This window comes from Hypanus sabinus, chromosome 16 (genome assembly GCF_030144855.1).
Source record: "Hypanus sabinus isolate sHypSab1 chromosome 16, sHypSab1.hap1, whole genome shotgun sequence".
Lineage (NCBI taxonomy): Eukaryota > Metazoa > Chordata > Chondrichthyes > Myliobatiformes > Dasyatidae > Hypanus > Hypanus sabinus.
Genome location: NC_082721.1, coordinates 73,128,712 through 73,154,220, shown reverse-complemented (window position 1 = coordinate 73,154,220; position 25,509 = coordinate 73,128,712). Strand labels below are relative to the sequence as shown.

The 25,509-nt window shown below is 40.6% G+C and overlaps 1 protein-coding gene across 6 annotated transcripts in view; it reads left to right on the top strand.

Annotated features, from left to right (window-relative positions):
- Window positions 1-25,509, top strand: part of pnpla6 (patatin-like phospholipase domain containing 6) — a 225,509-nt gene that overhangs the window by 53,989 nt on the left and 146,011 nt on the right. For all 6 annotated transcript variants that reach the window (XM_059992131.1, XM_059992129.1, XM_059992134.1 and 3 more), the window contains 4 exons: window positions 1,977-2,064; window positions 17,798-17,880; window positions 21,684-21,769; window positions 24,743-24,883. In XM_059992131.1, the coding sequence (XP_059848114.1) occupies window positions 1,977-2,064; window positions 17,798-17,880; window positions 21,684-21,769; window positions 24,743-24,883 (398 nt within the window). The remainder of the gene's footprint in view (window positions 1-1,976; window positions 2,065-17,797; window positions 17,881-21,683; window positions 21,770-24,742; window positions 24,884-25,509) is intronic.

Here is a 25,509-nt window from a genome sequence, read left to right as displayed (position 1 = left end):
AAGGTGGTTGATACCTAGAACGTACTGCCAGTAGAAATGGTGGAATTGAATACAATGAAGAGGAATTTATACAGGCAGTACTGGACATAGGCAAGGCATGGAAAGATATGGTCCTAATGCGGGCAACTGTCAATGATAATAACACTGATTCTGAAATGAGAGTAGTGAAGCTGAGCAAAAAGGTCAGCATGGATAGGTTTGAGTCGGAGGGGGGGAGAGTTGGGGGGAGGAAGGTGAAGGACCCATTTTTGTGTTGAAGACTCTGACCGTAAAGGGGGGGAGCCAGTTGATGCAATATAATTAGATTTTCAAATGTTAAATAAATTAGCAGATAATATTGTTGTTGCAGAAGTTGAGAGCTTGTGGGACTGAGATGATCATATTTAGCATGGTTATCTGGTAGAAAAGAGAGACTAAATTTAAGCAGTTCAATTTCAAGTTAACGATTTGCAACAAGGAGGGTATTTCTGATTAGTGCTTGAGCTATTAACAGTATGTTACAGGGTATACAAATTACAACAGATTTATTTCAATTAGTCATCAGTGCATGAGTCTGGACACTGCTGGTAAACACTGTCCATCCTTAATTGTCCGTAACTCTTGATGCCTTCTTCTCAGTATTAGCACTGATCCACTCAATAAGAGCTTGACTCTGTTAAAAACATGTTTCCTAGCCACCTGTGGAGTGAAGTTTTTTTTCCTGATGCTCCTGCACCCAAACTAACTTGGCACATGCCTAAAAAATAGAAAATGGCACAAAAGCAGGTGTAGAAACAAGGTGCATCAAGATAATCTCTAGTTCTCTCCCGCCCTAAGTCATAAAATTCTCTTTTTTGTAAACTCTGACCCCCAAATATGCAGCAGCCATCATTGGCATGAAGGTACGTGTAGTGTGGAAATACTTCAAATATCGTTGCATGGGCATGCAGCATCTATCAGCAAGTCAGGCAGCATCTATGGAAAGGGATAAAGAGTTCATGTTTTGGGCCCAAACCCTTTGTCAGGAAGGGGGTGGCAAGGAAGAGGGTAAGAATAAGAAGGTTGGGGTGTGGAGGAAGGACTACAAGCTGGAAAGTGCTAAGTGAAGCCAGGGTAGGTGGATGGGGGAAGAGGGGGATGAAGTGAGAAGTTGGGAGGTGATAGATGGAAAAGAACTGAAGGAGGAGAAATCTGACAGAAGAAGAGAGTGGACCCTGGGAGAAAGAGAAGGGGCAAGAGGGGAGCCAGAATGGGGAATGTAAAAGAGGAGAAGAGGGAATAGGGTAAGAACACCAAATAAGTTATGTTAGATTAGATGAAGTGCAAGTGAATCAGTGGTTCACGTGGAAGGACTGTTGGGCGATTCTTGCCTACTGTAGATCTTGGATCTCTCACCGGCTGAAGTTGCAATAAAAGGAAGCAGTTGATTGAAATTATACGGTGTCTGACTTGACTTAATTCTACAAGTGAATCAGTGGTTCACATGGAAGAGCTGTTTCTGCTCCTGAATAGAAGGAGTAGAAGAGATGAAAACAACTCTTGTAATTCATTGCGATAGTATTGTAGTTTGTGCAGTGGCCACAGAGTGACACTGGATAAGGGAGTAGGGAGCTGTGAAAGTAACACTCTCTTCAAAATGTTTGGAGAGGACGTGAATGGGTGTCTGACTTAGAATATTTTTGTTGCAAGCAGAAGTTGTAAATGATGGCCTTTTGGATGGAGAGGCTGGTGGGGTTGATATTGAGGACCAAGGATCTCTTTCCTTGCTGTGTCCAGGAGGGAAGGGGTTGAGTATAGGTGTGCTGGATGCAGTGTGGTCAAGGGGATTGTCCATTATGTCAGAACAGAAACAAGGGTCGAGGATAAATCTTATGTCCACGTTTTTGTGATGCTCAGTGTCATTCATAATACTGCTTTAAATTGAAGTTCTCAAAAGAGATTGTTTTATAATTTTATGTTTTATCTTTCTTAAAATAAATATCGATTCTATTTTTCAGATGATGGGAATAATTTTGGGGGCTGGTGTGGCAGTCATGCTGATTGCCTCCACCATTCTCATTATCCATAGGCGGTTGCAAGAGAGAAGTAAGTATGACTGCAGTGCAAAATGTTCTATTACTGTGTGTTCTGTTATGTTCTCTTTTCTGGTTGATACTTCAGTGTCATCTCTGTCTGCGTGAGTTGATGGGCTGTCGGGACTTTGAGATGTTCTTTTAAACCATGCCATGGACTGCTCTTTATCAGATTACGGTATTGCTTTGCACTGTTGAAACTATATGTTATAGTTATGTGGTCTTTGTCAGTTAGTCTTTTATCAATTATGGTATTGTCTACATTGTTGAAACTATATGTTAACTATAACTATATGTAATCTATGTGGTTTTGTGTAGGTCTTGTAGCTTTAGATTTGTCTGATAGGTTTGTACTTCCCTTCTGGGGGACGTGCTAAGACGATAGCGCGATATCAATACGCAGTAGCCTCTCCAAACTCTGGATTGGGGATTACCAAACATTATGTGGTTTTTCTTGTGTGGTCTGTTTTGTGCTTTTTCGTGACATCATTCCAGAAAAAGTTGTCTCATTTTTTAACTGCATTGTATTTGTGGTTTATAAATGACAATAAACTGAATCTGAATCTAGAATTGCACCATCTTCCCCGATCTGAATTTTTGCTAGTTTGTAAGCAGTGCCAGAGCTTCCATTTATGAAAATCATATCCAGAGGACCTATTGTGTAAGGCATAAAGGAGTCCTGACTTAACTGAAGTCTCTGGGGATCAGGGTACTGAGTAGTCCATATCCAAACACAACAAGGCTTGGACAGTATTGAGGTTTAAAATAATAGGTGGCAGGTTACAAGAGAAAATCTGCAGATGCTGGAAATCCAAGCAACACACACAAAACTGGAGGAACTCAGCAGGCCAGGCAGCATCTATGAGAACGAGTACAGTTGGCATGCTGGGCCAAGACCCTTCAGCAGAAAGAGTTAAAAGGTGGGTGGAGGGGATGGAGAAAAACAAGGTGATAGGTGATAGGGAGGGGGAGTGGTGAAGTGAAGAGTTGGGAAGTTGATTGGTGAAAGTGCCGGAGAAGGGGGAATTTAATAGGAGAGGACAGAAGGCCATGGAAGATAGAAAAGGGGGGAGGAACACTAGAGAGACATCTTAAACAGATAAGGAGGTATGACAATAGACAATAGGTGCAGAAGTAGACCATTCGGCCCCTCAAGTCTGCACCGCCATTCTGAGATCATGGCTGATCATCCACTATCAATACCCAGTCCCTGCCTTGTCCCCATATCCCTTGATTCCCCTATCCATCAGATATCTATCTAGCTCCTTTTTGAAAGCATCCAGAGAATTGGCCTCCACCGTCTTCCGAGGCAGTGCATTCCATACCTCCACAACTCTCTGGGAGAAGAAGCTCTTCCTCAACTCTGTTTTAAATAACTGACCTCTTATTCTCAATCCATGCCCTCTGGTACTGGACTCTCCCAACATCTGGAACATATTTCCTGCCTCAATCCTATCAAATCCTTTAATTATCTTAAAAGTTTCAATCAGATCCCCTCTCAATCTCCTCAATTCCAGCGTGTACAAGCCCAATCTCTCCAATCTCTCTGCGTAAGACAGCCCTGCCATCCCAGGAATCAACCTAGTGAATCTACGCTGCACTTCCTCAATTGCCAGAATGTCCTTCCTTAAACCTGGAGACCAAAACTGTACACAATATTCCAGGTGTGGTCTCACCAGGGCCCCGTACAAATGCAAAAGGACATCCTTGCTCTTGTACTCAATTCCCCTTGTAATAAAGGCCAACATTCCATTTGCCCTCTTCACTGCCTGTTGCACTTGCTCATTCACCTTCATTGACTGATGAACTAGGACTCCTAGGTCTCTTTGCATTTCTCCCTTACCTAACTCTACACCGTTCAGACAATACTCTGCCCTCTTGTTCCTGCTTCCAAAGTGGATAACTTCACATTTATTCACATTGAATGACATCTGCCAAGTATCTGCCCACTCACCCAGCCTATCCAAGTCTCCCTGTATTCTCCTAACGTCCTCTTCGCATGTCACACTGCCACCCAGTTTAGTATCGTCAGCAAACTTGCTGATATAGTTTTCAATGCCCTCATCTAAATCGTTGACATAAATCGTAAAGAGCTGTGGTCCCAATACAGAGCCCTGTGGTACCCCACTAGTCACCTCCGGCCAGTCCGAGAAACACCCATTCACTGCTACCCTTTGCTTTCTATCTGCCAACTAGTTTTCTGTCCATGTTGAAACCCTGCCCCCAATGCCATGAGCTCAGATTTTACTCACCAATCTCCTATGTGGCATCTTATCGAATGCCTTCTGAAAATCTAGGTACACATCATCCATTGTTGTACCCTCGTCTAACATCCTTGTTACACCCTCAAAAAACTCCAACAGATTAGTCAAGCATGATTTGCCCTTGGTAAATCCATGCTGGCTCGGCCTAATTCTATTACTGCCATCAAGATGTGCCACTATTTCGTCCTTAATAATGGACTCAAGCATCTTCCCCACGACTGACGTTAGGCTAACAGGGCGATAGTTCTCTGTTTTCTCCTTCCCTCCCTTCTTGAAAAGTGGGATAACATTAGCCACTCTCCAATCTTCAGGAACTGATCCTGAATCTAAGGAACATTGGAAAATGATTACCAATGCATCCGCAATTTCCTGAGCCACCTCTTTTAGAACCCTCGGATGCAGACCATCTGGACCCGGGGATTTATTAGCCTTCAGTCCTACCAGTCTACTCATCACAGTTTCTTTCCTAATGTCAATCTGTCTCAATTCCTCTGATATCTTATGACCCTGGCCCATCCATACATCTGGGAGATTGCTTATGTCCTCCCTGGTGAAGACAGATCTAAAGTATGCATTAAATTCTGTTGTCATTTCCCTGTTTCCCATAACAATTTCTCCCAATTCATTCTTCAAGGGGCCAACATTGTTCTTAACTATCTTCTTTCTCTTCACATAGTTAAAAAAGCTTTTGCTATCCCCTTTTATATTCCTGGCTAGACTGAGCTCATACCTGATTTTTTCTCTCCGTATTGCTTTTTTAGTCAAGATCTGCTGTTCCTTAAAACTTTCCCAATCATCTGTATTCCCACTCATCTTAGCGCTGTCATACTTCTTTTTCTTTAATGCTATACAATCTCTGACTTCCTTTGTCAACCACTGTGGCCCCTTCCCCCTCTTTGAATCCTTCCTTCTCATTGGAATGAACTGCTTTTGCATCTTTTGTATTATCCCCAAGAATATCTGCCACTGCTGATCCACTGTCTTTCCTGCCAGGGCATCTGCCCATTTAACTTTGGCCAGCTCTTCCCTCATGGCTCCGTAGTCTCCTTTATTTAATTGCAACACTGACACCTCTGATCTGCCCTTATCCCTCTCAAATTGTAGATAAAAACTTATCATGTTATGATCACTACTTCCTAATGGCTCCTTTACTTCAAGATCACTTATCAATTCTATTCATTACACATCACCAAGTCCAAAATAGCCTCGTTCCTGGTTGGCTCAAGCACAAGCTGTTCCAAAAATACATCCCTTAGACACTCCACAAACTCCCTATCCGGGGTCCAGCACCTACCTGATTCTCCCAGTTCGAAAAGGTGACGGTGAAGGGTGAAGGAGAAATGGGGGGGTGGGGGGACAGTCGAGGAGTGTCCCGAATTGTAATAACATCGAGCTAATCATTGCGCTATTATTAAGCAGAAATTGAGCTGGCGTATCCATGTACACAATGTAGTTAATAAGAACATGATTAAGGCTAGCATGTAATAGCAAGCAATTCTTTTTTAACTGCCAAACCTGTCCATGTACAGTATTCAAGTCAGGAGAGTGATGGATCACTGTAGCTTTAACAACACTCAAGAAGCTGTTGAATTCTGATATGTTTATTCTGTGGTTCTTTGGAAGTCGAAAATGAGGCATAGAATTTGTTGCTTACAATCATTTATTAAACTTTACAAGAACAGAGAAGACTAAGGCAGGAAGATGAAACAAGAGGGAGAGAGAAAGTGACCCTAATAGCAGGGGAAAGAGACCAGTCCAGCATGGTTTGATCCTCTTACACTAGTTTGTTAATTCCATTAAATTTCCATAGACATTCCATTTAAATTCTGTTGTTTGAATCAGGCATTGAGGTAGCCCTCATTCAGGAATACGATGCCCTCAACTACCGCCACGTTGTTACAAAAGCGAATGAAAGCACACTAAGCAATTACATGAAAATAGGTAATTGTATAAAAAGATGCAAACAGGTATTAAAAAGTTAAACTACACAGAAAATAACAATAATACAGTTTATCCAATGTACCTCCCTTGATTCTAAATCATGCATATAGAATCATTACATCTAAAGTTCAGAAGCCGGAAAATTTGTATTACCTATGTTAAGTATAAAATAATGAAAATTCACCTATTATGGAAATATTTAAAAGTTTGTCATTGCTAAGTAATTGACTTTGTAAATGGGCACACTTGCGTGAGTTTGAACTACTCTATTAATTGAATTGAATTGGCTTTATTACTTACATCCTTTATATACATCAGGAGTAAAAATGTTTATGTTATGCCTCTGTCTAAATATGCAATGTGCAATTTATAGTAATTTATAATAAATAGTATGTACAACAATATAACACAAATACGGTTGCATCAGCGTGAATTAATCAGTCTGATGGCCTGGAGGAAGAAGTTGTCCCAGAGCTTGTTGGTCCTGGTTTTTATGCTGTGGTACCACTTCCTGGATGGTAGCATTTGGAACAATTTGTGATTGGAGTGACTCAGGTCCCCAATGATTCTTCGGGCCATTTTTACACACCTGTCTTTGTAAATGTCCTGATAGTTAGAGGTTTACATTACAGATGTGTTGGGCTGTCCACACACTCTCTGCAGGGTCCTACAATTAAGGGAAGTACAGTTCTTTAATTATAACCTTTATACAAGTAAACAAAATATGTTATGATAAGGTGTATTAGGACAAATAAATATTGGATTGAGTAAACTAGCTTCCAAGACTTGAATGAATCCATTTGAAGAAATCTCATCCATCATATTGAAGCATTTTAGCTGTTTGTTCATGAATATCATCAGCCAAGTTAGTTATGTCTTCAGACTTGTCAAGCATGTACAGTGGCATGCAAAACTTTGGGCACCCCTTGGTCAAAATTTCTGTTACTGTGAATAATTAAGTGAGTAGAAGATGAACTGATCTCCAAAAGTCATAAAGTTAAAGATGAAACATTATTTTCAACATTTTAAGCAAGATTAGTGTATTATTTTTGTCTTATACAATTTTAGAGTGAAAAAAGGAAAGGAGCACCATGCAAAAGTTTGGACATCCCAAGAGATTTGAGCTCTTAGATAAATTTTACCAAGGTCTCAGACCTTAAATTAGCTTGTTAGGGCAATGGCTTGTTCGCAGTCATTGTTAGAAAAGACCAAGTGATGCAAATTTCAAAGCTTTCTAAACACCCTGACTCCTCAAACCTTGTCCCAGCAATCAGCAGCCATGGGCTCCTCTAAGCAGTTGCCTAGCACTCTGAAAATTAAAATAAATGATGCCCACAAAGCAGGAAAAGGCTATAAGGAGATAGCAAAGCATTTTCAGGTAGCCATTTCCTCTGTTTGTAATGTAATTAAGAAATGGTAGTTAACAGGAATGGTGGAGGTCAAGTTGAAATCTGGAAGACCAAGAAAACTTTCCAAGAGAACTGCTCGTAGGATTGCTAGAAAGGCAAATCAAAACCCCCGTTTGACTTTGGAGTGGTGGTGCTCTGTTCTACTGTGCAGCGACACCTGCATAAATATGACCTTCATGGAAGAGTCATCAAAAGGAAACCTTTCCTGCGACCTCACCACAAAATTCAGCGTCAGAAGTTTGCAAAGGAACATCTAAACAAGTCTGGTGCATTTTGGAAACAAGTCCTGTGGACTGATGAAGTTAAAATAGAACTTTTTGGCCTCAATGAGCAAAGGTATGTTTGAAGAAAAAAGGGTGCAGAATTTCATGAAAAGAACACCTCTCCAACTATTAAGCACGGGTCTGGATCGATCATGCTTTGGGCTTGTGATGCAGCCAGTGGCATGGGGAACATTTTACTGGTAGAGGGAAGAATGAATTCAATTAAATACCAGCCAATTCTAGAAGCAAACATCACACTATCTGTAAAAAAAAAGCTGAAGATGAAAAGAGGATAGCTTCTACAACAAGATAATGATCCTAAACACACCTCAAAATCCACAATGGACTACCTCAGGAGGCACAAGCTGAAGGTTTTGCCATGGCACTCACAGTCCCCTGACCTAAACATCATCGAAAATCTGTGGATAGACTTCAAAAGAGCAGTGCATGCAAGACGGCCCAAGAATCTCACAGAACTAGAAGCCTTTTGCGAGGAAGAATGGGCAAAAATGCCCCAAACAAGAATTGAAAGCTGGCTACAGAAAGCATTTACATGCTGTGATACTTGCCAAAGGGGGTGTTACTAAGTACTGACCATGCAGGGTGTCCAAACTTTTGCTTCGGGCCCTTTTCCTTTTTTGTTTTTTTGAAAATGTAAAAGATGGAAATAAAAAAGTAATCTTGCTTAAAATATTAAAGAGATGTGTCATCTTTAACTTTAAGCCTTTTGGAAATCAGGTAATCTTTTACTCGCCTAGCTATTCACAGTAACAGAAATTTTGACCACAGGTGCCCAAACTTTTGCATGCCACTGTTAGTACACACTCCTGGCCTAAGACTACGTTTCTGCCCCTTAACTGCCAAGGCCTAATGCCGTATGATTTTGAAGACCCACTTTACGCATGATGACTATTTCAAAGTGTGTGGTATACGTATTCAACAGCAAGAGGCATTAACAAGCAAATCAGCAAATTCATGTGTTACCTGCACATATACGCTGAGTCATTTCAATTGGCACATTGTGAGTAGAGAAGATCGGGGAAAATATAACAACACAAATGTTTTTAGAGTAAATTCCATAATGTTCAGTATCTGATGACTCTGAAGCTTTTTCTGGCTGGTTAGTGATTTGTTCACTGTAGCCTAGCAGCATTGACACTGAGTCAGAGGTTACTCATGCTTTAAACACAGTGCTGGTCCTTATCAGTTTGCAGTGGTCAGCATTTATCTGCTTCTTTCACTAACAAGTTAGTAATTAACAGCACTTGATAAGGACTTTCCCATTGAACTGTCAGTGGTTCTTTATGCGTTTTTTAAAATCAGGACCCACTGATCAGAAATCAGTCAACACACACAAAATGCAGGTGGAACACAGCAGGCCAGGCAGCATCTATACGAAGAAGCACAGTCGACATTTCAGGCCGAAATCCTTCGTCAGGACGAACTGAAAAAAAAAGATAGTAAGAGATTTGAAAGTAGGAGGGGGAGGGGGAAATCCAAAATGATAGGAGAAGACAGGAGGGGGAGGGGTGAAGCTAAGAGTTGAAAAGGTGATTGGCAAAAGGGATACAGAGCTGGAGAAGGGATAGGATCATGGGACAGGAGGCCTAGGGAGAAAGAAAGGTGGAGGGGAGCACTAGAGGGAGATGAACAGGCAAAGTGTGATTGTGAGAGGGGCAGGGAGAGAGAAAAAAGAGGGGGGAATAAATAAATAAGGAATGGGGTAGTAAGGGGAGGAGGGGCATTAACGGAAGTTAGAGAAATCAATGTTCATGTCATCAGGGTGGAGGCTACCCAGACGGAATATAAGATGTTGTTCCTCCAACCTGAGTGTGGCTTCATCTTGACAGTAGAGGAAGCCATGGATAGACATATCAGAATGGGAATGGGACATGGAATTAAAATGTGTGGCCACTGGGAGATCCTGCTTTCTCTGGCGGACAGAGCATAGGTATTTAGCGAAACGATCTCCCAGTCTGCGTCGGGTCTCACCAATATATAAAAGGCCACACCGGGAACACCGGACGCAGTATACCACACCAGCCAACTCACAGGTGAAGTGTCACCTCACCTGAAAGGACTGTCTGGGGCCCTGAATGGTGGTGAGGGAGGAAGTGTACAAGCAGGTGCAGCGCTTGTTCCGCTTACACCAGAGAAAGCAGAATCTCCCAGTGGCCACACATTTTAATTCCACGTCCCTTTCCCATTCTGATATATCTATCCATGGCCGCCTCGACTGTAAAGATGAAGCCAAGCTCAGGTTGGAGGAACAACACCTTATATTCCGTCTGGGTAGCCTCAAACCTGATGGCATGAACATTGATTTCTCTAACTTCCGTTAATGCCCCTCCTCTCCTTCTTACCCCATCCCTTAGTTATTTATTTATTTCCCCCCCTCCTTTTTTTCTCTCTCTCTCTCTGCCCCTCTCACAATCACTCTTTGCCTATACTGCATCTCCCTCTGGTGCTCCACTCAGCCTTTCTTTCTCCCTGGGCCTCCTGTCCCATGATCATTTCCCTTCTCCAGCTCTGTATCCCTTTTGCCAATCACCATTCCAGGTCTTAGCTTTATTTCTCCCCCTCCTGTCTTCTCCTATCATTTCAGATCTCCCACTTCCAAATTTCTTACTATCTTCTCTTTCAGTTAGTCCTGACGAAGGGTCTCGGCCCAAAACATCAACAGTGCTTCTTCCTATAGATGCTGCCTGGCCTGCTGCGTTCCACCGGCATTTTGTGTGTGTTGCTTGAATTTCCAGCATCTGCAGTTTTCCTCGTGTTTGCGTTGACCAGAAATCAGGATGCATCCTCCTGTTGGACCACTCCCAAGTGCAAAAATCTGTTCAGAAGCAGACTGTACAGCTTGAAGTAATTCCACACAAAATTTATCAAAACTGTCTGCCATAATATGTATGTCAACCTCTCTGAGATGAAGAACTCCCAGCACTGGCATAGGATGCCCTGTTACCACCTCAAATGGACTTCATTTAGTTTTCTTGTTCGGGGTTACTCTGATGCCTCAAGATCATAGGAGGAGCCATAGGCCATGGTAGGCCTTCCTTGTGACACTAAGTCAAAACTCCAGGTATATTTATTTTAAAAGTGTGTTTATGTTACCATATACAACCCTGAGATTAACTTTCTTGCGGGCATACTCTATATATCCATAATAGAATTATAACCATAATAGAATCAATGAAATATGCATCAACTTGGGTGTTCCGCCAGAGTGGAAATTACAACAAACTGTGCAAATACAAAAAAAGAAAACAAACAAACAAACAAGCAAGCAAAAAAATATAAAGAACATGAGATAGATTCCCTGAAAGTGAGTTCACAGGTTTTGGGAACATCTCAATAATGAGGCAAGTAAAGTTGAGTGAAATTTTCTCCTTTGGTTCAAGAGTCAGTCAGTCCTTGTTTCGTAATTCCATTCATTGGTTTGACTTGTCCTGTTGACTGAGTGATGTGGGCGATGAAAAGACTATTCACTGTGCATCAGTTGATTTAAGTCCCAGTGAAATGAGTTCCTTGGTCAAAGTTAATGTGACATGGCAAGCCCCATCTAGGAATATAGCCCTTGATCAGAGTTTTCACTGTGTGTGTGGCAGTGGCTTTTTGCTGGAATATCTTCCACCCAACTGGAAAATTTGTCCACAGAACTTGTCTGAATATCCTTGACATGTTAGTAAAGAAATGTTGTCCACGTGTAAATGTAAAAGTGGACCAGGTGGAGCAAGAGCATTTAATTTTGGTAGCTTTACCACTGCTGTTGGATTTGTTTACTGGCATATCATGCATCTTTCAAATGTTTGTCAAGCCAGTGCCCTGAACTTTGGATTTAACAACACTGGGAGAATCTTGTTGATCATCTGTTCCACTCCATTGTGTCCTAGGGAGTGTATCTGCCATGCCAAATAAGGAAGTAACATTTTTGGAGCTACTAGCCTATGATCAATGCAATATCTCTATGTTCCATCAGTGTGTTCAACCTATCACCATTCTCCACCAAAAACCACTTTATCTGGTTAGAGGATCGAGCTTGCAACTCGCAGATATCTTGTATGTTTGTCTGCTATAGAGTCAAACTTTGTTTTCATAGCATCAGTCACTACGTGTTCCCAGTACATCTTTTAATATTTCGACATATTTTACTTTTTTGGCTGCTTATACCGATTTGCAATTTCATCTGTGAATGCATTTCCACGGCATTTCATTGTAGTCATTTTGGAGTAGATTCTACATTTTAATATAGCATCTTCTGATAACAATTGTATGATATTCACAAGTTCTTGTTTTAGTTGGCCATTCTTCACTCGAATTCCTCCAGCTGTAAAAAAGAATCCCCTTTGTCTCCACAAGTTTCCGAAATCTTGAACAACTCCAAAACCATATTGACGATCAGTGTAGATATTAGCTGATCTTTCTTCTGCTACCTTCCAGGCTTCAATCAGAGCTTTCAGTTCTGCCTGTTGTGCAGAGGTACAAGGAAACATGTTTCCTGATGAAATTTCGGTTTCAGAATCAGTGGCCATCTAGCCATTGAAATTCCCCTGTCAATCATCGAGGAACTATTGGTGTACAGGATCACATCTGGATTCAATAGAGGCATTTCTTTGTAATAATTTACATCTTCATGGCACTTTATCATTCTTGCACAGTCATGGTTGTCATAGTCTAACAAGCGTTCATCATATTCATTCCCAATTGGTAAGTTAACATGTAAGCCATCTTGTTTTTGCTCGTTCAAGGCAAGCAAGGACTGCAGGAATTCACCAATACATCAAATACATATATCTGAAATTGTTTGTTGAAACCATATTATCAGATCAGGATCAGTATCTCCCAACATTTGCAGGGAAGAGGATTGAACTTGTTGAGCTTGTCCCTGGTCGACCTTGTTTCTTGTACCAACAACTTCTATTCTAATGTTCATTCTTACCACAAAAGTGATGTTTTGCTTGAGCCTTAGAAGTGTGGTTTGGACTGAAATTGTTGTGAAACACATGGTGAACAACAGTTCACCTTCTGTTGGTCAATATTTATTGGTTCTTGGTTCACTTACAGAAGACTAGCAAACCATGACTGTTGACCTGTGGCCTATGGCTGTTGATCAACAGGTAACTGACCTATCTTTAATGCTAACAATTGTTTATTAAACTTTGCACAAACAAAAAGGCAGGAAGATGAAGCAGGAGGGAAAGGAAATGCAAACATGAGGAAATCTGCAGATGCTGGATTTAAAAACACAAACACGAAATCTGCAGATGCTGGATTTAAAAACACAAACACGAAGAAATCTGCAGATGCTGGATTTAAAAGCACAAACACGAGGAAATCTGCAGATGCTGGATTTAAAAACGCAAACACGAGGAAATCTGCAGATGCTGGATTTAAAAACGCAAACACGAGGAAATCTGCAGATGCTGGATTTAAAAACGCAAACACGAGGAAATCTGCAGATGCTGGATTTAAAAACGCAAACACGAGGAAATCTGCAGATGCTGGATTTAAAAACACAGACACGAGGAAATCTGCAGATGCTGGATTTAAAAACGCAAACACGAGGAAATCTGCAGATGCTGGATTTAAAACGCAAACACGAGGAAATCTGCAGATGCTGGATTTAAAAACACAGGGTAGGGGGAGAGATGGAGGGAGGGAGAGAGATGAAAGAACAAAGGGGAAAGATACTGAACCAGTGTAGTTTGGCCCTCTTATGCCAGTTTGCTAATTCCATTGAATTTCCATAGATAACAAACGTTCTATTCAAATTCTGTTGTTTGAATCAACCACTCCTCATTCCAGTAATATTAAACCTGCAACTGCAAACAAGTTGTTACAAAAGCAACTGAAAACACACTGAACAATTACATGTAAATAGGTAATTATATATAAAAAATACAAACAGGCATAAGAAAGTTAAACTACAATGAAAGTAACAATTAAACAGTATAATGCAGCAAAACTCAACACCATGCAGGGCGTAACAGCCCACTTGATAAGCACCCTGTACACAGCCATCACTGCGTCACTAACAGAAAACAGCAATGATTTGTACTATTTACCAACTACAGCTCATCACTACCTTAAGGGCAATTAGGAGTGAACAGTTAAGTGCTGGCTGAGCCGATAAAGCCCTGGTCCTTTGAACAAAGAAAAAAACTAGGGGAGGCTAATGATTAGAACTGAAAATTTAAGGCCAAGCCTTGTGCTGTAGTTCTAATATCCCTAGTTGCAAATTAATTGCCCATTCTTGTATATTATTTTATCCAGAATAATTGTGGAAATAACAGATTTGGACAAAGGGATATCTTGTCCTTTGGTATTGGCTTAGTGTTAGTTCCTTTACCATTGATTCAAAATTGAGGACTTGCACAGTGATCTAGAAATTTAAGGCACAGTGAAGCTGCTACCCTATGCTTCCTGCAAGAGAACCAAAATTGAATCCAGATTTGCTGCAGGAAAGAGGAAGTTTATGAAAGCGAGAAGGGTACTTTCAAAAGCCTCAACTAAAATGATGTGCTTTTTAACATATAAAAATCAAGCATACAAATGGAAAGGTTACCAAATTTCAAGAGATAATAGTTTAACAAATTTTCAGAGGAAATAATTTTATGCCTGCTCAAACAAATGTAACGTGAAGTCTCTTTAAAAATGAAAATTGGGATTAGAATTTAGAATTTATTTAATTTTACATCCATCCCACAATGTGAGGGAGTAAAAAACTGCATTATGACTCCGTTGCAGTGTACAGACATGTGAATTTAAAAGTCTAACGTCTTGTAGAAAGAAGCTGTCCCATAGCCTATTTCTCCTGGCTTTAATGGGGTACCGTTTGACAGTGTCTGTGGTTGGGGTGACTAGTGTCCCCAATGATCTTCCAGGCCTTCTTTCAGCACTCACTGCTATAACTGTCCTCAATGGAGGGGAGTTCGTATCTACCGATGCGCTGGGCTGTCTGTACCACTCTCTGCAGTACCCAGCGATCAAGGTTGATGCAGTTTCTGTACCAGGCGGTGATACAACCAGCCATATGCTTTCAACAGTGCCCTGGTAAAAGATCTTGAGGATTTGGGGGCCCATGCCAAGCTTCTTCAGTTGCCTGAGGTGGAAAAGATGTTGCTGTGCTTCTTTTGCCACAAAGCCAGTGTGTAAAGTCCAGGTGAGATCATCAGTGATGTGTATACCAAGGAACTTGAAACTACTCACCCTCTCAACTGCAGACCCATTGATGTTGATTGGGCTGAGTCCGTCTCCGTTCCTGCTATAATCCACAGTCAGCTCTTTTGTTTTTTGGACATTGAGGAAGAAGTTGTTATCCTGGCACCACTGTGTCAACCTCTCCTCTGTAAGCTGTTACCGCTAGAAATAAGGCTGATCAAAATTGTGTCATCTGCGAAGTTGATCAGCAGATTGGAGCTGTGTTTAGCAGTACAGTCATGGGTGTAAAGGGAGTAGAGGAGGGGACTCAGAACACAACTCTGGGGGGCACCTGGGTTGAGAGGCTGAGATGAGGGAGTCCATTCCTGCCACCTGTTGACAATGTGATAGAACGTCACCCAGCTGCACAAGGTGGGGTGCAGGCCGAGGTTTCTGAGCTTCGTGTCAAGTCTGGATTGAATTATGGTGTTAAATGATGACCTATAGTCCAGGAACAGAGTTCCAATGTATCCATCCCTCTTCTCCAGGTGATTGAGGATGGTGTGTAGTGCTGTGGCTATGGCATCATCGGTAGATTGGTTCTGTCGGTAGGTGAATTGTAGAGTGTCTAGAGTGGGTGGTAGAATGCTGCAGATAAGTCTTTAAGCAGCCTGTCAAAGCATTTGCTTATAGTTGAGATGAGTGCGACAGGGCGCCAATTGTTCAGGCATGCTACCTTGGTTTTCTTAGGTACAGGGACAATGATGGATGATTTGAAACATGGGGCACTACACACTAGGAGAGAGAGATTAAAAATGTCTGTAAGCACACCAGCCAGCTGTTCAGTGCACACTTTAAGGACGTGCCCTGGCATACTTTCCGGCCCCGCTGCCTTGCAGCTGTTGACACATTGGAATGTACCTCAGCCTCGGAGATGACCAAGCTGCAGGTCTCGTCAGCATCTCTCCTCAGAGGTTCAGTCCAATCAACCTCGAATCGACTGTAAAAAAAAAGCATTTAGCTCGTCCGGGAGCGAGGTGGCAATGTTGGCTATACTGCTGCGTTTCCTCTTGAAGTCTGCGATGGTGTGCATCGAAAAGGGGGAAAAAAGGTCAAAATTGAAATTGTTAGAAGTTCCTTAATTATATTGTAATTAATTTCATAATTTGACTTTTCTTTCAAATTCCAAATGGTTCAAACATGACTAATGTTTCAGCCAATGCCAGTGCACCAGTCAGGGGACTGTAATTGCGAATTACCTCATAATTAAATTGCTTCTGTGTGCATTCTTAAAAAAAATTAAACTCATTAAATCATCCCCAGCAACACGAGTGAATCTGCAGATGCTGGAAATAAATAAAAACACAAAATGCTGTCAGAACTCAGCAGGCTATGGGAGGAGGTAGTGACAACGTTTCGGTCTGAAACCTGGCCTGCTGAGTTCTGACAGCATTTTATGTTTTCTTTAATCATCCTCAGCACTAACTCTTGTTTCAGCTCCCCTTTCCACCAATTCTGTCACTTGAAGGCAGTTTTTGAACAACATAAATGGGATGGATTGAGGGACCTGACACTACTTTTTTTTTGGAGGAGTGGATGTCACTTTAAAACAGACTTCCAAGCATTTATATATTTTTAGATAAAATATTTGTATATCTGTAAACTAACTGTTCTAAGAGGCCCAAATTGGAGGCTGAGCTGATTAAATCAAGAAACTTTTAAGAAGGGTTTGAGATATTACACAGTTATATGTCCACTGAGCTTCTGTTTGGTTCATTGTCTTGACCCACTTTACTGATTTTTATTATACTTTACAACATTACGATGAGGTAGTGAATTGGCACCCCCTCCACTCCAGATAAATTCTAAGTCCTGCAAATGTTTGAAAATGAATGCTGTACTGGTCTTCGTTAAGTACGTAGGAACTAATTCATTTTACTTGATCTGTGGGACACTGCAGAAGCTTGATGTGGCATTACATAAATTCAAATTAACCTAATGCCTGTATTTGTTTTGACCATTTATTTTATGTTTATTATTTTTACTTTATTTAGTGACAAAGCATGGAGTAGGCCTTTCTGGCCCCTCGATCCATACTGCCTCAGCAACCCTGGCAAACATGATTAACCCTAACCTAATCACAGGACTATTTACAATGACAAATTAACCTACCTGATATATCTTTGGACTGTGGGAGGAAACTGGAGCACCTGGGGAAAACATATGCATACCATGGAGAGGTCATACAGACTCCTTACAGACGGCGCCGGAATTGAACTCTGCCGCGTCACACTAACCGCTATGGTGCCATGGTACCCTGGTACCCGAACTTCAGAGAAGTTGTTGCAAACTTTGGAAATGCATGTTATGTTCTTGAGCAACATTATATGTATAGCAACACAAGCAATTTTTAGGCTCGAATTCATTTACCATTGTTTAGTTTACTTGGCGAGCCAATTCTGTTACATGATGGTAAAGCTCTCTGCAGAAATGTTGGTTGACTCGCTCCTTAATGAATGAAGTAGTTCTGGTTTGTAGAATCCCTGAATTATTAACTTATTGTACAGTCATCGATGTAGGGTAAAGACTATAATGACGAGATAAGAACACTCTGGATATGCTCCTAATGTATGGAAGATGCAAATCATTGTTCTTGATAAATTAAACTTCATTCTGCAATTGATCTTATCCAGCAATTAATTTATTTTGTCTTTGATGTTGCTTCTTAGAAATTCAAGCTCCAGAAACTCCCAAGTACAGATTTCGAAAGCGTGATAAAGTAATGTTCTATGGCCGCAAGATCATGAGAAAGGTATGAAAGCATGTCTAATTGAGAGCATAATTAATCTATAGTCTACAGTGAGTGAATATACCAGATATTACTTATTCCTGTTGTTCAAGATTTAGCCAAAGAAAGAGTGACTGGACCAGAAATCTTGGTTTCAGATGTTTCTAATAACATTCCTGTTCAGGAAATATTTTGGAATTGGAATTATTATTGTGAAGTGTGCTGAGGTAAAATGGAAAAATTTAATTGCATGCCATTCATAGAGATAATTTCATTGCAACAGTGCATTGAGATAATACAAGGGAAATAATAATATAATTCAAAATAAAGTGTTACAGTTGAAGAAAAGGCTGTGCAAGGTAGATAACAAGGTGTGAGGCCATAATGAGATAGGTTGAGAGCCCACCTTCCACTACTATCAATCCAGAGTCTACTTGGCTAGGACACAACTGTTGTAACTTTCTGGACCAGCCTATCATTCACAACCTTATCAAAGACCATGCTAATGTCCATGTAGGCTATATCTATTGCCCTGTCCAGATCAATCTTCTTTGTCACCTCTTCAAAAATACTCAGTTAAATTAATGAGCAATTTCCCACACACAGCCATACTGACTATCCCTGATCAGTCCTTATCGTTCCAAAAGCAGTTAAATTCTGTCGCTTGAGTGCTCTGCAATAACTTACCATCACTGGCATTAGGGTCAATGCTAGCCCTTCATTTGTTATCTTCAATAGGTATATTTAATGTCAGAGAAATGTATACAATAAACATCCTGAAATTATTTTTCTTTGCAAACATCTATGAAAAAGGAGTGCCCCAAAGAATGACTAAGAGTTGAGTGTTAGAACTCCAAAGCCTCCCCCAAACTCCCCCCTCCCACCCATAAGCAGGAGCAAAGCAATGACCCCCCCCTTCCCCCACCAGCAAAATCATTGGCACCCCACCACCGAGCACTCAAGCGTGCAGCAAGCATCAATAAAGACACAGACTTGCAGTACCTCAAAAACTACTCATTCACCTAGTATTCAACATACTAGAGTCTCTCTCTCTCTCTCTCTCTCTCTCTCTCTCTCTCTCTCTCTCCTCTCTCTCTCTCCCTCTCCCTCTCTCTCTCTCTCTCGCTCTCTCTCTCTCTCTCTCTCTCTCTCTCTCTCTCTCTCTCTCTCTCGGTGTCTCCATTTCACAGCAAGAGGGGAGACAACAAAGCATCTCGCTGATTTATGGTGTTAAAAGTCTGTTGTGTTGCTTTTTCCGAGTTCTGTGCCCAAAGAACTCAGGTCTCTGGACACACAGCCAGCAACCAGCTCGTTGCTTATGATCTTCCGTCTCCCACGATGCATCAGGCAGTGGTATTTCTGCAAAGAACTGACATCAGCGTGTAACTCCAGATCAGGGTCTTTAAGAGAACCTTGAAAGGGGAAAAAGAGATATCAAAGATAGAAGTAGAGCTGTTTCTGGAGATGCAAGCAAAGGAAACGCTGTTGGGCACCATCATCCTCCTAAGCTCAGCCTCCCTCTTGTGCCATCTTTTAACTACTTGTGTCTAACAATGAAACAAGTGTTTCTGCTCAGAAGCTATTCCCTACAAGGTCCTAGGATATACTTGATCCAAGCCCTGGGGATTTATCCACTTGTATGTCCTTCAGAGCCAACAATGCTTCTTTTGTAATGTTGATATGTTTCGGGTTCTCTTCACTGTTGTCTTCCATGAACTCACTAACACCACAACCTTCCCCACATTAAATACAGATGAAAAGTATTCATTGAAGACCTCATCCATCTCCCATGGCTTTCACATAGATGAGCACACAGTTCCTTGAGAGCTTATTCTTTTCCGTATTCCTGATGAGGTCCTGATCAAGGATCTTGGCCCGAAACATTGACTGTTTATTCCACTCCATAGATGCTGTTTGACTTGCTGAGTTCTTCCAGCATTTTGTGTGTGCTGTTCAAGATTTCCAGCATCTGCAGAATCTCTTATAGTTATTCTCTCCCTTATTGCTCTTTTCTGTTAATATGCTCAATGAATCTTTTAAAATTATTTACCTTATCTTTTTGCTTCTAGATTTTGTTCTCATCCTTCTACATCCCTCATGGAATCACTTAGTTTTAGCAGCATGTACCTGTCCTGCACCTCCTTTTTCCTGATCAGAGCCTCAAAAACCCTCATCAGCAACTTTAATCCTGCCAGCCCTGTCCTTCACTTTTACAGGAACATGTTCCATCAAAGTTGTGCCATCAATCAGTGTTGAATGAATGCCGCAGAGTAGTTCTAGGTGACACCTCTCAGTTATCCTCCATTAGCCTAAATAAACAAAGCCAGATGGTACTTGAAGTGATCTGCGTGCTTTATGGATTGGGAAGTTGCTGGGTATTTTCTGAGGTTGTAAAGTTCTGGGCATAATTTGAAATATTGCATACTCATTTGTCTTGAGTTTTATGTTTTAAAAAAAAACTGTTAAAATTTTGTTTTAAAACTCTTGAAATAAATCAAGTATCATGTTATGCTATCAAGCCCTTTCACTTAGTGCCTTAAGAATAGTCATTTTTTTAAATCAAATTTAACTTTTGCTATTATATCCTGCTTTACATGTCAAGGTTTTACTATCAGCAGAAAGTTGCCTGCAGTTATCTAACGTTCTCTGGCAGGGATTTCTCCATTCCCAGTGTCTTTTGTAGTCAGGTGTCTGCTCTAACGGGTGTCTGATATTCAGCAACAGGAGTGTTATCAAGCATGATTAGATGCCAGTGCCAATGAAGGATTCTCACAAACAGCAAACCAGACAGTCAAAGACGCCCTGAGATTTTTAGTTGAACTAGTTATGTTTTTTTAAAGTAAGGTAAAAGATGATACATAGTTTTTATATCAGTATCTTGAAATCTTTATTATACATTCTCTAAAAACATTAGTGTATGTTTAAGGGTTTGTTAAATAGTAGACATTTGTACACCATTAAAAATGGGCACCTTAAGATATGAGACTTGTTATTTTAAATGCCTATTTATAAAAAATGTCAGTAGAAATTCTGTGCAAGTAGATGTAAATTGATTGCTGAGGGGTTTGATAGTAACAATTTCAGACAGCACACCCAATGGAAGAGCACAGAATCATTGAAAGCTGCTTTTTGAATTTGCTTAGACATGGGCACACTCTATAACCCCTTTTGCAGTTTTTCTGTTACTACAGTCACAGAATCCAGGACATTGTGATTAGTTAAACAGACGTGGAAAACTCATCCTCTACTGCATTGGATGACTTTTTAAAACTGATTTTGCCAAAGAATATTCACAGAGTCATAATCATATTGTCATAGAATAGCAGAGGAAAGGTTTGTTTGTTTATTTAGTGGCATGCAGCACAGAGTAGGCCTTTCCCACTCATCGAGCTATGCCACCCAGCAATCTCCCAACTTAATCCTGGCCTCTTAATCCTAGCCTAATCATGGGACAGTTTACAATTGCCAATTAACCTACCAACTAGTATGGTTTTTGGACTATGAGAGGGAACCTGAGCACCTGGAGGACACCAAGCAGTTACGGAGAAAACGTGCCAACTCCTTACAGGCAGTGGCAGGAATTGAACCCAGGTCACTGGGACTGTAAAGTATTGTGCTAACCACTATGCCAATGTGCTGCCCTATTCTTTGTGCTTGGCTGTAGTAAATAGTTCCCTCTTTACCAGTTCTCAAAAATACTATCAAACCTGAAGATCAGTTGCTCAGTTTTAAAATAAATGAATAGTTCACATTTAGGCTTAAGGTTTTCACGCTATCAATATAATGTGTGATGTGTTGAAGTTCGGCTTGTGGTTGTCTTTTTCTAGGTATCCCAATCCACATCTTCCTTTGTTGGGACTTCAATAAGAACAAGAGTGAAAAGAAAACAAAAAATGCTAATCATTGCAAAACGGTACGGCCTTGAATATATATTGTTTGTATATGGAATGGTGGTTACTCTGGAAGGGGTAACATTGCATAATAACTGTCTTAGAGGCATGATAATCATCATGGATGATAATCACCCAGACTTACAAAATACTTTATGTTATCGAGATGTAGCAGGACAAAGTGTGAAGCTAAATTCAAGAAAGCTGTTCATGCCAGATAGCAACTTCATATCTGTCTTAAAGCCTAACTGGTTCTCTAATGTCAAGCAACAAGGGCCATAAATGTATCTTTACCCCCATTATCCATGTGTTGAGATCAAGTTAAATAAAAATGTGGGTAGAAGGTTGATTGATCATTTGTAAAACATGCTAAATGCTGGAGGTACTCAGCAAGTTAGGCAGCATTTAAGGAGGGGAATAAATATTCACATTTTGGACCTAGTCCCCTCATCAGTGTCATGACTTCCTGAGTTGCCCCAATATTTTCTGTGTGTTGCTGAAGATTTCCAGCATTTGCAGAACCTCTTGTGTTTACGATGGATCATTTGAACTCTTTCCCTAAAGAACTAGTGTTCCTGAGGCTGCTGCTCTGACCTAGTCCAATTCAACCTCTTATTCTTAACTCTTTCTTGACGTCTCATTACACTGAAAAAGATGCCATAGATCTGAGCTGAGATTTTAATGAGAAAAGATCAGATAAGCTGTGATTGTTTTCTTTACTATCCTGTAAATTTTCTAAGATTTCCTACCCCAGGCAACACATGATATTTTATTCATAGGCATACGATGGTATTTCTCACTGTCTTCTGAAGTGCAGCACTGACTTGGCTGACCTTCCCATCTGATTATGTTACTGAGGGTTAACTTCACTGAGCTGCTTCCCATCCAGCTCTCCCAATCTTTTGTCCTAGTTCCCTTCCCTGCTTTGCCACCTGAAGACATTATCCAGACCCTCATTTCCACTATTTTGTGTAGAAGGCCCTGTCATGCCCAGTCACTCACATGATTTCTCCCTTTATATCAGACTCCCATAGGAAATTCTCTTTCTTCTATCCTTGCACAATTGTTTTAGATTATAAACTCTACACATGGGTCATTTGTCACATGTCTACTGGCCACTGTCTTCAACCCTTTACCATCATTGTATGAGTGCATTGTTTATCTGATATTTAATCTTTATTGAGATGCATTGTCCTGCAGGTAATTATTGCAAAATTGGTCATCTTTACCTTTGCTGCAGACTCCCCAACTGCCCAGTGACAGAACTGGATTTTTTACATCTTAAATGATTTACTAAAATGTCTTCTCTATCAGAAGTTCCTGAAATTGTGATATCATCAGGATACTCTCCTGTCTCTGTGCTTCTGCCACTAACTAAACACAAGGGTAGCCTCCTTCTCTGTCCTGCCGCACTGTCTTGCCTTTTTTGATTCAATGTTGGCTTCCAGTTTCCAGTGTCCTGAACTGAAAATTCTCACACTTATATCTAACTATCTCAAGTGCTATTCATCTCTCCATCTACCTCCATTCTTCAATGGAGAAGGGACAGCATTTTAAGAAATGCATTGTCTTTGAGGCTTCTTGTTATAATTTTACCCATATTCTGATAAGTGTGATTATTATTTTCTATGATTAATTTTATATGTTGACCTGTTACTTTGGTTGATTCTGAACATTTTCATGAGTTTGTGTTGCCTCAACAATGTTCGTCGCACAGTGGGTGCCAAAAGGATTGAAAACACAAGACTAGTTGCTGGAAACCAGAGCAACAATCAGCTAGGGGAACTTAGTGGTTTGAACAGCTTCTGGGAGAGAGAGAAATGAGGAAGGAACTGCTGATTTTCAGGTCTAGACTCTGCAGGGTGTTTTGACTGTTTGTTGACAATTCTCTCCCTCCACCCCCCAACTTCCTTCGTGCACACAAAATGCTGCTTGACTCACTGAGTTCCTCCAGTTGACGTTATCAAAAGAACAAGGTTTTTTGGCTCAGAAAGTGTCTGATCGGGCAGCAGCAGCCAAAAGGTGCTTGAAAGGACGATGAGAAAATAAATGGTCGAGGACCATTGCTCAGAATACTCGGTGAGCTAGGTCTTGCAGTAGTTGTGTTTTACTGTAATTTGCAGTGAGCTGCTGCCTCCATGTGTTCTTGTGTTAACAAAATTACAGTAAATGTGAAGGAATACTGTGGTGTTGACACTGTTAGAAGGGAAACCACCTACAGTAATGCTAAAATGCTTTCTAATAAACAGTGTTAAATAAGTATTTTAATAGTTTAATTTTTTTTAAAAAATGCAACATATAATATTGTCTTATTTTGTTATTTTACATGAAGTATTTTCTGAGTGTTGGGACTACTGGTGCAAAAATCCAGTTGGGTTAATACCACCGAGGCAGCAATGCTCAGTAGTGCTGGTGATAATCTAGCATTGAGCAGAAGTAACCGAGCAACATTCAGACTATTAGGGATTTTGATTAAAGCGCAGCATGTCACACATGACTGCGTTTCTACATGTCGATTGGCAGAACAATAAGCTTAGTCTAATACCTGACGTAAATTATCAGTGAGTTGCTTGTCTGGTAACCCTGGGCTAAGAGCAGTTTTATTAGTTGGAAGCTTTTTCTTTCATTCTTGTTCCCTCTTACCTCACTCCTTTTGGGTCGGACTGCTTATAGAGGATGCCTTTCAAGTGAGCTAGGATATTGGACAGTTTGTCTTTCCGTAATGATTTGCTGAATGTCATTGTTTTTGTAGAAAAGATAACCACCTTGTGCCTCGTTTAGAGAATAGCATCAGTGTAGATATGGAACTTCTGGATGACTGAACAATATTTAGTATTTTTATGTATTTTACATAAGTCATGTACATCATTACATTGTTAAGTAAGTTGATGTGCTTTGTCTGCTTGCATCTGCAATTGCCACTTTGTGTAAATCCTGTTCTCTGCATTCATCTCTTCATTTCTTTTAAAGGCATTTCTCTTCTAAAATTTCCACAGGTTCTTGCACATTAGTAAGGAAGTTCCAACCCTTCAACCGAAGGAGCCCCCACCCTCGGTTCTTGAGGCTGATTTAACTGAATTTGATGTTGCCAGCTCACACTTGCCTTTGGAAGTACTGTATATGCTGAAAAATGTCAGGTAACATTTGGAAGCTTTAACTTATTTCATTTACACTGTCACTAATTGTCAGTGATTCTTTGTATACAGAATTAGTACTGTGTTTAAATTGGTGGGGAAAAAATAATAGCAGCAACTTTAGGGTGCAGCTTTTCCCAAGGAGAATAAGAATCAAGCACATGCTCTATTAACACCCATCCATTTCTTGTGCCAGCTGGTCTATCTTTGAATAGATTGAATCATCTTGCTAAGGCTGCTTGTCAAAAATTCCCAAACCCACAGATTTTGCTGTAGCTTTTGTAAGTAAATTGACAGAGGTGTTTTAAATTTAAGGGAAACAGTAACAACTCCCTCATTTATTTGACAAACACAGAACATAATGCGTGGTAATAAACTTCATGTAATTACTTCGTCACATCAGACCATAAATTAAGTAAGTAATGCAAAAAGAATATAAAAATAGTGAGGTAATATTTGTAGATTTGCAGGGTTATTTGCAGATTTACAGCATCAACGTATGGGAATCGCTACAATTCTCTCTGTGCTTCTTGTACTATGGTGCCTGACTGCAGCTGTGAAGCGGTGTTCAGGTGATCGCTTGTGCTCTGAACTGCAAGGGATTGGTGAGCCCCAGCAGTTGGGCCCTT